Source organism: Arvicanthis niloticus, chromosome 6 (genome assembly GCF_011762505.2).
Source record: "Arvicanthis niloticus isolate mArvNil1 chromosome 6, mArvNil1.pat.X, whole genome shotgun sequence".
Lineage (NCBI taxonomy): Eukaryota > Metazoa > Chordata > Mammalia > Rodentia > Muridae > Arvicanthis > Arvicanthis niloticus.
The window spans coordinates 90951923-90962948 of NC_047663.1; the positions used below are offsets into that span (position 1 = coordinate 90951923).

The 11026-nt window shown below is 55.9% G+C and overlaps 1 protein-coding gene across 2 annotated transcripts; it reads left to right on the top strand.

Annotated features, from left to right (window-relative positions):
• The first annotated feature begins 203 nt into the window (after window positions 1-203).
• Window positions 204-10882, top strand: Nherf2 (NHERF family PDZ scaffold protein 2). Of its 2 annotated transcripts, XM_034507401.2 has the most exons (7): window positions 204-634; window positions 2848-3048; window positions 7986-8165; window positions 8592-8745; window positions 8810-8853; window positions 9513-9575; window positions 9772-10882. In XM_034507401.2, exons 1-7 carry the CDS (start codon window positions 422-424, stop codon window positions 9928-9930), a joined length of 1014 nt encoding a protein of 337 aa, XP_034363292.1. In that variant the 5' UTR covers window positions 204-421; the 3' UTR covers window positions 9931-10882. The 2 variants fall into 2 exon arrangements, with proteins under 2 accessions (XP_034363292.1, XP_034363293.1); XM_034507402.2 differs by lacking the exons at window positions 204-634; window positions 2848-3048 and adding an exon at window positions 5339-5516.
• The last annotated feature ends 144 nt before the right edge of the window (window positions 10883-11026 follow it).

An 11026-nucleotide genomic window follows, 5' to 3' on the forward strand; every position in this document is an offset into this window, starting at 1 on the left:
TAGCATATGCAGGTGTCTAAAAAAGTGGTTCCTGGAACAGAAGCCAAAGGTGCTGGCGCTGCGGAGGGTGGCCAAAATGGGATAAGATAGGACTCCCTGGGACTCGAGGGTTGCCTGACCGTGCAATCCCACTCCTTGATCCTAAGGTTTCTGGGCGCCCAGGCAGGGGCCTAGCTAGCGGGGCTTGGGCTAGGGCGGGGGCAGCCAGGAGGGCGGGGAAGGGGCGGGCGCGGGGGCGGCGCTGCAGCAGGAGCAGGGGCCAGGGCCAGAGCCGAAGCCGGAGCCGGAGGCGACGCGAGCAGAGCTGGAGCCACCGAGGCCGCTGCCTGCTCTCCCGCCCGCGCCTCCGCCGCCTCCGCGCTCCAGCCTGCGGGTGGTGTGAGCCGGGCCAGTCGCGGCCATCCAGGGGGCAGCGGGTGCCATGGCCGCGCCGGAGTCGCTGCGGCCCCGCTTGTGTCGCCTGGTGCGCGGCGAGCAAGGGTACGGCTTCCACCTGCATGGCGAGAAAGGCCGCCGTGGCCAGTTCATCCGGCGCGTGGAGCCAGGCTCCCCAGCCGAGGCGGCCGCGCTGCGCGCCGGGGACCGCCTGGTTGAGGTCAACGGCGTCAACGTAGAGGGCGAGACGCATCACCAGGTGGGTTCCTGCGCTGCGCCCCGCCCCCCGGTTCCCTCCTAGGGGCGCGTCCCTACAGCGCTGGCCAAGATGCCTACGACCACCCTTCTGCGTGCCGTATGGTGGGACCCGACAAGGGTCCCACGGGGGCCTGCTGTTAGGGTGTTGAGGTGTGGGACGTGGCCCGCCAGCTGGCCTCCTGGTGAGGAAGCTCAGTCCTGCACAAGCGGGGGAGGGAGGACATCCTGGTAGGGAGGGGCCGCACTGCGGCTACTCTGGCCAGGGCCCTGGCTGCTTCTGCTAGTTTTGGCCTTCGTGTGCCGTGGAGGGGGAGGAGGTGGCTAAGGCACCTTGTGGCCTTGTGGTATAGATGCTTTTCTGTCAGCGTGTGAGTTATGTGTGTGTGCTTGCAGGTCTCTCTCGGGTCATCCATATGAATACACTACCCAAGTGTTCCAGGAGTGGATGAAAGCATACTTGTGTCAGTGCTGGAATGTGTGTCTAGGGTTGTGTGGACACATCAGGCATGTGTGCTGGCCATGTGTGTGTGTGTGTGCGTGTGTGTGTGTGTGTGTGTGTGTGTGTGTTCGGGTGTGCCTGCCTATACTAGTGTACTTCTCTCGTGGGCTGGCGTGTCTGGGTCTTTGGGGAGTCAGCTCCAGTGGCAGCATATTCCTTGGGCTCAGAAAAAGCCTCCTCCTGGGAGGCTGCCTGGCCCTGTAGAGGTCACTGTGCAGCGCGGCTGGAGGAAGGAGAGATGATCCAGCTGGTCTCTCTGCAGGTTCTACCTCTGGGGTGTCTGTATCCCACTGAGGGGTAGACACAGTTAAGACCTTGGCTAGGGTTCAGCTCCCTCCACCTTTTCTGTCCTGAAACCCTAGTACCAGTAAGTCCAAGACCTTCGTGAGTGGTCAGTCCTGAGGCCTGGAGAAAGCAAGGTGACTAAGAGTTAAGCTTCTATCTCCCCAGCGACCTGCTCTCCACTTACAGTGACCATTGGATTTGGTTGTGGGCTGAAGAGTTTGGGAGTGAAGCTCAGTGGTTGGCCCAAAAAGCAAGGCAGAGACTGGCAGAGTTGGAATCATCTGCCTCTAGCTGGCACTGGAATGCACCTGTTTATCCCAGGTTCTGGGGCCGCTCGTCTCTAAAGACTTTCATATAGAGCCACACTAGACTCCTACGGCTCAGAGAGATAGGAGGCAAACCCAAGACTCCCATTCTGCTGGTATTTAGAGATTGTGGGTGACTGGCTTGGCTCCCATGCCCGAAAGCATCAGAGTGCTGGGGTCCTTCTGCTTTGTTGGTCATGGGGAGAGAGGATGATCACTGAGGGCCAGGTAAAGACGGGCCTGGGTAGGATCTTCTTATCTGTGGTGGCATGCACTCCGTGGAATAAATAATACTGGAGATCCTGTCTCTTCACTCCCAGGCTGTGGGGTGGGGTTGTCAGTGCTTCCTGCCCTTCAGATGTCCAGTGGGCACTTCTCCCTTTGAGTACATACTAACATCCTGCATGATCCACGGTGGCCCACACTTCACAGACACACAGACGGCTGTCAAGCCACCTCTGTTCTGCTGCTGAACCTGCTGGAGCTGAATTCTGCTTACTTGGTGTATGTGAGCACCAACTTCTTCATCTCTTCGCAGGTCCAGAACGGATGGGTTTCTGGTCCTGGTCTGGAGGCAAATTGAAGTTCTAGAGCTTGCGGGGCATTAGATTCACAGTGCGTCTCTGAGAAAGAAAAAGGCCCAAATACTCACACTAGGACCAACAAAGACGTTGCTCTCTTCTACACCTGGACCCAAACCAGACTTTAAAATAGAGGCACGCACATACAAAAAACGTACACATATGCACACACACATACAGATAAGCACGTACACATGCATCCACTAGACTGAAATCCTGAAGCTCAGCTAAACAGAGCTGACTCTCCCATCTGGCTGTTTCTTGCAGCTCCTTCCTGTGCTTACCTGAGCTGAGTACAAGGCTGCAAGAGTAATCCTGAAGTACTTGCAGCCTGGGCCCTAGCTCCAGGGAGAAGAGGGAGGGAACTGCTGGAAACTGGGGGTGGGGGGTGGAGCCTGCAGGCCTCTCAATTCAGCTACCCACCCCTGGCAGGCCAAACGCTGCTCTCTGTCCATGAGCCTGGGCCTAACCTGGAGTGCTGCCCCACTCATGTGCTGCCCAGGGTGTTGGCTGCTGACCGGGTTCTGCTTTGCACCCGTTCCAGGTGGTACAGAGGATCAAGGCCGTGGAGGGACAGACCCAGCTGCTTGTGGTGGACAAGGAGACAGATGAGGAGCTGTGTCGGCGGCAACTGACCTGCACCGAGGAGATGGCCCACCGAGGGCTTCCACCAGCTCACAACCCCTGGGAGCCAAAGCCGGACTGGGCATGCTCGGGGAGCCTTGGCTCAGACACTGGCCAGAAGGTATGGTGGGCTATGTCTGTGGGAACAATGAGCCTTTCCCAGAACTACCATCACTGGCTCTTGAAAACAATCTTCCCTTTGGTCACTTCTAAAAGCTTCTGTTTCCTCTTAGGGTTCTTTCTCTATCTCAGTGACTATGATAACCACTCTCTATGCTGTTGGTGACCACTTGCAGCAACTCTTTCGGCCTTTGTCCCCTCTGCTGGAGGTTCCAGTGACAGAGGAGCTGCTGGGACTCCTGGCTCTATCCAAAGCATCCCCTCAGTCATCTAAGTGCTCTGAAACCCTTGTGGATTAGATCCTGCTGCAGGGATTAGTGCTGTAGCCAGTCAGTGGTGGGGGTGGGTGGAAGTGGGTGGGTTCTAGAACAGAGGGACTTCCTAGAGAAAGAGAGTCAAGGGAAGGACCCATATGCAGTCGCTCAACTAACTAGGTTCCAGTTCCTGTCCCTGTTTGCACTTCCCACAGGTGCTGGAACCCTGTGTGTTACTGTCCCAGGGCCTCTGCTGGGTAGCCCCTCCCCTCATCTTTATCCTTCCAGGCTGGGGGAGGGGGCACACACAAGAGAGGGTCTGTTCCACCTTCTTCTAGGTAGCTACCTAGGCAGAACCTGAGGCACAAAGGAAGGGCCTGAGGCTATTTGTTCTACTTCTTGGAGGATCTGGTATGATTGTTTCTTTTGTCTTCTAATTATTACTTGAGCCAAGCAGTTCCTCACATCCAGCTTTGAGAACTGTTGGCTTAGGTCAGTGGAGTGTCAGGTTTGAAATTTCTGGATGTGTTTCAGACCTTAGCATTTACCTGTGACCTCATCCAAATGTCTCCTGCTGGTTAGGCCTGTGCTGGTCCCTGTGGGACCTGTCTGAAGGTTGGGAGATGACATGCCCAGTGGTAAGGCCAACCTGGGCTAAGGTCTGTGCTGCTTTGCGTCTGTTGGATTCTTTCTCTCTGAGACCTGAAGGCAGGTGCAAAGCCTAGAATCTGGATTCTGCACTCTGGCTGTGCTGTTTAAGATCAGGAATCTTAATAGGAGTTTTGTGGGAAGAAGATAGTGCCAGGCCCACCTTCCTCTGGCTGGGGACTAGGAGCCTCCCTTTTTCCCAAGCACCCCTTTCTCCTCCTTAGGAAGAAGCCCCCCTCAACCCCAGGCATGTGTTCATTCATTTAGAAGCAAACAGCTCAGTTCACCTTCCTGTGGAAAAATCCACCCTGGGGCCTTATCTGGAGATGGGGTGGCCCAGGCCCCTTGGCTGTGGGTGGGTCCTTCCCTGTCTCTGCTATTTCAGGCTTGGAGGGGCTACAGGAAGCCCTAGGAGGGGGCTTCCTCTGGGTGTATTTTTAGAGGAACAAAAGGGGGTACAATGGGCTTGTCCCATTGTAGATGGGTCAAACCTAGGGACAAGGACTTCAGGAGGTAGAGGAACCCAAGGGACACTCTTACCCTGGAAGAGAAAGGGGAGCCTCATAAGATCAAACCAGGTTTAGAGACAGCCTGCCTTAGACTGGTGTGGGCGCTGCAGACGGTTACCCTTACTCTGTGGCATTGAGCTCAGATGGGGGTACTTGTGGCTGGAGAGACTGGTGAGGTCTGTATGCCTCTGCTCTGTTGCTGGGTGGGTGGCCACCGGGTGCCCCCATGGGAGGTTTCATCCGGGAGAACACTGATATGGTCTGCTCCTCCCTTTGGGGGCGGGAAGGCCTAGTCAGTGGTGACTCAGTCCCAGGCCATTCAGGGCTGGGGGTGGCTGCAGCTGCATGGAGCTGATTCTAGCAGTGATGACAGGGACAGCCCTCAAACAGAAACCCAGCAGCTAGCAGTGCCAGGGACAGGGAGGTAGTGGTGGACCTTGCCTTCCTTCCTACCCCTTGGGTCCTACCATGTCTGCACCTCCTGAAGGACATTGGGAACTGAGTTATGGCTGACACTGAGTTATGGAACTGAGTTATGGCTCTACAGGTGGTGGGTTCATGGAATAGGATGGTCTGAGCAAAGTGTTAGCATGACCACTTTTGGGGCTCCCCTGGCTCCCATTGTTCCTCTTTTCCCTCCCCCCATCCACTGTCTTCTGTTCTTCAGCCAAGGTCCCCTCCCTTGACTCCCTGTCTCCACTGCCCTGGGTTCTGGAGCAGGGCAGGGCCTCCATCAGCTTCCTTCCTTCCTTTCTTGGGACGGAAACCAAGCTGGGTGGGGGGGACACCGGACAGGGGAGGGGGGCTCAGTAACCACCCTGCTACCCAAAATGAGTCAGTCCCTATGTCCCCACCCATCCCCAGGGAACCTGGGCCACAGTGGGAGGTAGATAAGTGGGGTGACAGTCTCAGCTGGTCCAAGAACTCTGGCCACTCCAGGCTGGCCACCTGCTGCCAGCCACTCCTAGCCACTTCTCATGGCTCGCTCCAGGACTACCATGCTGCCAGCCTCAGCCCCAGGAGCCCCTCCTGTGAACTCTCAACTGGGGCTTGTTCAGGTCAGATGGGGGTGAGGCAGAGCTGGGCAGTCAGGACCCTAGCTTTAGCTCAATCTCTGAGGAAGGGCAGGGAGCTTAGGGATGTTTATGCCTACAAGACGGACCCCAAGAAACAATGGGGGCCTTTCTCTGCTGGGGCTGATGAGTCATTATCTGGAGGGGCAGAGCCTGGCTCCCAGGGCACCCCCATATCAGCCTTTGTCTGGCTATAGGCTCAGTGCGGGTACTGGGGCTTGCCCAGCTCTCTGGCTCTGTGTCCCCAAGCCCGTGGGAGCCACAGGGCCTGACTGAAGAAGGCAGGAAGTGTGCTCAGGGCTAGGACTGGGAGGAAGAATTCCAGCAATGCACCCCTCCCGCTGTTCGCTGGGGCACCCTACCCCCACTTGCTTGCTTTAGCTGCCTCCCCTCTGTCCCATAGGCTTGGGGGTGTCTTGCAATCCTTGTACTTGAGGGTCTTATGCCAGGCCTGTCAGTGCTGGGAATCTGCCTGTGGCCAGAGATGGTTTAGGATAGTTAGTAAGAAGAATCATTTAGCCTGTGCTGAGAGGTGGCTGTTTTGGATTGGGGCTGGGGGGTTGGCCAGAAAGCTACCTCTCAGGAATGGCCCCTAGCTTCATGGCCACAATCGCCTGCCAAGTCCTGCTTCCCGTTTGGGAGCCCCAAGAAACCCTGCCCTGCAGGCTACCGCAGAGGCCGTGGGAAGAGGTCACAGGGCCAGTGCCATGGATCTAAGTTTGCATGTGTGGGTGGCTGTGTGTGTCTGTGTTGCTTGTTTATAAGTGTAAGCCTGGATGTCTTGCCTCTATAGCCACATGATGTGGCCCTGTCTGTCGGGACATGAGTTTGTGCCAGGAGTGGTCACAAATTCCCTTGCACTGTTTTGGACTGGCTTCTGTGTCTTCAGTCTCTCCTCTGAACTGGCCTCTGGCTGTCCCAGGCTGATGGTTAGGGGCTCTCAGAGCCTAACCCCAAAGCCCTATAACTATATCTTCAGCCATGTCTTTGAGAGGTCTATGCAGTGGGGTTTTGAGGATCTTTGAGGCCTCACAACCCTGAGTTCAGGCAACATTGCCCACCTGAGCCCCCAGGAGATAGTTTAATCTGTAATTCTTGATGTAATGGTACAGATGATGGCTGTGCACCAAAGCTCAGCAGGAGAATCCAGATGAATATCTAGCTGGGCTTTGGGATTAAGGGAGAGGTCCCGAGTGCAGGCAAGACAAAAAGAGAGTGTTCAGGTCAAAAGGCTATCCCAGTACCCTAAAGCTAGGAGTGGTCCTGCATAGAAGAGTGTACTTATTCCTGTCACTGGCTGCTCCCGTGGAGGTGGAAAACACCACACTTAGGGTTTAGAGCTAAGCATGGTGGTATATGCCTAGAATTCCAGCACTCAGAAGCTAAAATAAAAAGATCACTTTGAGTTGTGAGTTTGGGGCTAGCCTGGGTTAAAACTCTAAGAGGGGCAGTGGAGTAGACTACAGGCGTGTAGAGGTGTGCAGGCATGAGGGAAGACAGTTACCTGAGACTTAGATATCTGCCCTGAGACCAGAAGGACTGATCCTTCTGGCTTCAGAGTCCCTCAGCATCAGCCATGAGGGGGCAGGCTAGTAGTGGAAGGTGAGGAAATGCCCCCTGCTAGCACATTGTCACCTGCACTCACACTCAGAAACCTGAGCTGCCATCTGCCTGCCCACCCCAGCCACTGGCCCTGTGTAACTGGGCACCAACAGCTGCTGGCCATTCGGCAGCACCATCTCTGGCTTGGACCCTGGCTAGGGTGAGGGGTCAGCAGGCTAGCCCCTGCTTGCATAGCCTCTTGGCCCAGAGACCTACTGCAGGATGCCAGAGGTAAAGAAGGGCAGCCTGGGGGCAGTGGTGGGGGATTCCCTGTGGGTACCGCGAGCCCTTCCATGTTGTGGGCTAGGAAGCATAGGTTAGGACTGGTCACCCCTGGATCTTTCTTGTGGCCCCCACTTTCTGGGCCCATGGGGTTGGGGCAATGGTTCCAGGTAGTGTTGGAATTCTAAAGCAAACAGTTGCCACAGCAGTCCAGGGAGCCTCGTGAAGGCCTTGAGAAGCAAACAAAGCTGCACAGGCTCCAGGCACCAGCCCTAGAGAAGGAGGGCCAGAAGGGAGACAGGGAAGGCAAAACCTAAAGGTCCAGTCTTCCTAGAGCCTCTGATGGGGCAGCTATCCTTTCTGGTTCTTTCTAGATCCTTAGGCTGTGCACAGTATCCCCTATGAATCCTTCCGTAGGTCCTGCCAGCAGCTATCTCATTAGACGTTCACAGGTTTGGTAACATGCTTTGTCCCTAAGCCCATAGCTAAAGCTATGTAACAGGTAGCTTCACCAAACCCCTCAGTCCTGGGGCACATAGCTTTATCCGTGGAACCTGGGATTGGTCCCTTAGAGCATAAGGGCTGGGAAGCTGCAGGCAGAGCCTGATGTCACTTCCTGTGGGTCTACAGGATGTCAATGGGCCCCCAAAAGAGCTGCGTCCCCGGCTCTGCCACTTGCGAAGGGGACCCCAGGGCTACGGGTTCAACCTGCATAGTGACAAGTCCCGGCCTGGCCAATATATCCGCTCTGTGGACCCTGGCTCTCCTGCTTCTTACTCTGGCCTCCGTGCCCAGGACCGGCTCATTGAGGTACCCTGGGTCCCTGTGTCTGTATCTGTATGTCCTTGAGTGTCCATGTGTGGGCCCTGGGTCCCTGTGTCTGTATCTGTATGTTCCTGAGTGTCCATGTGTGGGCCCTGGGTCCCTGTGTCTGTATCTGTATGTCCCTGAGTGTCCATGTGTGGGTCCTGGGTCCCTGTGTCTGTATCTGTATGTTCCTGAGTGTCCATGTGTGGGTCCTGGGTCCCTGTGTCTGTATCTGTATGTTTCTGAGTGTCCATGTGTGGGCCCTGGGTCCCTGCAGGAGGAGGGAAGACACAGGGAACTTGAGCTGCCACTCTTCTTGCTGCTTTGGCTGCTGGTGGCTTCGATGAATATTTGATGGCACACCTGGCTGGGTGGCATTGGGCCGACTGGGCCCCTCAGGCCTTTCTGACCCTGTGTGGGTGGCGTCAGGTGAATGGGCAGAATGTGGAGGGGCTGCGCCATGCTGAAGTTGTTGCCAGAATCAAGGCACAGGACGATGAGGCCCGGTTGCTGGTAGTAGATCCTGAGACTGATGAACACTTCAAGCGGTTGCGGGTCGTACCCACTGAGGAACACGTAGAAGGTAGGCTGTTGCCTTCGGGGCAGAGGGTAGGGTCAGTGCAGCCACTAACTTGCTGTCCCCACAGGTCCACTGCCATCACCAGTCACAAACGGAACCAGTCCTGCCCAGGTGAGAGGGTGGGCCCAAGTGATCTACCTGTGTCCCCAGAAATGATGAGGCTGCTTCTCCTGGAGACCTCTGCCCTCGAGGATGTACAGTTGCGAACCTATCTGGCCTGGTTATCACAAAAATACCCACTGTGCTGGCCAGGCATTAATCCTAGCACTTGGGAACTAAAAGCAGGCAGATCTTTGAGTTCGAGGCCAGTTTGGTTTACAGAGTGAGTTCCAGGACAGCCAGAGCTACACAGAGAAACCCTGTGCCAAAACAAAACAAATAGCCACTGTGAATCCTGTATGGGGTTAGCACCAGCTCAGATGCACAGTGTGGGCAGATGCCTGGCATCCCGGGCCATCTTTCCATGCCTTGTTCCTACATGACTGAGTAGTCTTTACCTTCTTGGGACACCATCCTGGTTTGACAACAGGTGGATTCACATAGCTGATTCCCATTGCCACAGCTGCTCTCCCTAGCACGGCTGCTCAGGTTGGACTTGCCTGTCTCCTGTTAGGTGCCAGCTATGTCCTGGCCCAGACAGAAGTGAGCTCACTGCTGAACAAGGACTAGCTGCAGCTGTGTGTGTGTGTGGTGTGTTCAAAAGCGACCCTGTGCCTGTGTGTGCATCAGGATGGGGATGCTGAAACCACAACCTGCCCTTGGTTTCCTAGCTCAATGGCGGCTCTGTGTGCTCATCCCGAAGCGACCTGCCAGGCTCAGAGAAGGACAATGAGGTAACTCTGCCACGGTGCTCACACGTGGGGCTTCAAGGCCTTCAGAATGGATCTCTACAGAGATACCTACCAGGATGGTGGGGCTACCACTTCCAGGGCCTAGTTGCTCAGGCCCTGAGGTGGCTCCTGGTCTAAGTTCCTTGGGAAGGTAGCTGCCATGGGTATGGCTCACTGTTTGTACCTTGCCTGCCCCCAGGATGGCAGTGCCTGGAAGCGAGACCCCTTCCAGGAAAGTGGTCTCCACCTGAGCCCTACAGCAGCCGAGGCTAAGGAGAAGGCTCGGGCTACTCGGGTCAACAAGCGGGCGCCACAGATGGACTGGAACCGGAAGCGAGAGATCTTCAGCAACTTCTGAGCCCCTTTCTGCCTATCCAGGGGTCCCAGGGTCTCTTCCTGCACGGACCTTGGGCTCTCCAGAGCTCCTCAAGCCTCCGCAGACTGGAGGGTGGTATCACACTACCCAGAAACCAACCCATGACCCCATGAACCCTTGTCTTGTCCACTGGGTGCTGCGGCGGCCATAGCAAGATCAGAGAAAAGAGAAACCCAGAGAAGAGAGAGACAGAGATAGACACAGCCAGCCAAGACAGACACAGAGACAGAAAACAGTGAGAGAGGGAGGAGCTGTGCATGGTGGTCTGCCAAGGGCCTTTGCCGTTCTGCCTTGGGCCTGCTGACTGAAAGGAATTCATGTTTTCGCTTTTTTCCTAAAAGGTCTCCAGCTCCACATATGTTTCTAGTTAATAGTGGAGCCCCCTCCCCCAACCCCTTGGGACTCACTCTAAATAATTGCAATAAAACAAAACCTTTCTCTGCAAACCCTTTCTTACCCACCCTGTCAGCAGCGCCATCCTGAGCAGAGACCAGGGACTCCAGGGAACAGACAGTCAGGGGACCTCAGGGCCAGCTGTGCTTGGAGGAGCTGTCCCTCTGTCCCATCCCTCATGTGGGATGGTCCCTAGGCCAGGCCTCTCTTCTCTGCCTAGCTACCCCTGTGCTGCCTCCCACATGCTGGGTTCTGAAATGCAGAGCCTAGGCTCTCTGAGGGGCCAGAGGATGGGTGTTCCCTGACTCTTAAGAGGGCAGCCTTCGGACAAGTCTCTTATCCTGCTCTGTAGCTCCAGGACCTGGAATAGCGGGTCTGTGTGAACCATTCCCAGGTATGATCCTGGGCCTGGCCCCTGCCTTATGCCTACGTGTCTCCTACCCTCTGGCCTCAACTCCCCAAACTCACTCACTGGCATTGCAGTCTGCCTCATAAGCCATAGCGCACGCGCGCCCTCCAATTAAACAGGCCTTGCCTTGAACTCTGGCGCCTGTGTGTTTTCTGAGTCTTCAGTTGAGGAATAAGGCCCATTAAAGACCCTTAGGTGATTGAGGAATGATGTCATCCTCTCCTCCCTCTACGTCTCTGAGACCTGTTAAGTCTTGTGTCCAGTAGTCGAGAGAAT

Coding starts and splice junctions, on each gene's coding strand:
- Nherf2 (XM_034507401.2), top strand. CDS start 422: ATGGCCGCGCCGGAGTCGCTGCGGCCCCGCTTGTGTCGCCTGGTGCGC. Junction 635..2,847: donor AGGGCGAGACGCATCACCAG/GTGGGTTCCTGC, acceptor CACCCGTTCCAG/GTGGTACAGAGGATCAAGGC. Junction 9,576..9,771: donor GCTCAGAGAAGGACAATGAG/GTAACTCTGCCA, acceptor GCCTGCCCCCAG/GATGGCAGTGCCTGGAAGCG.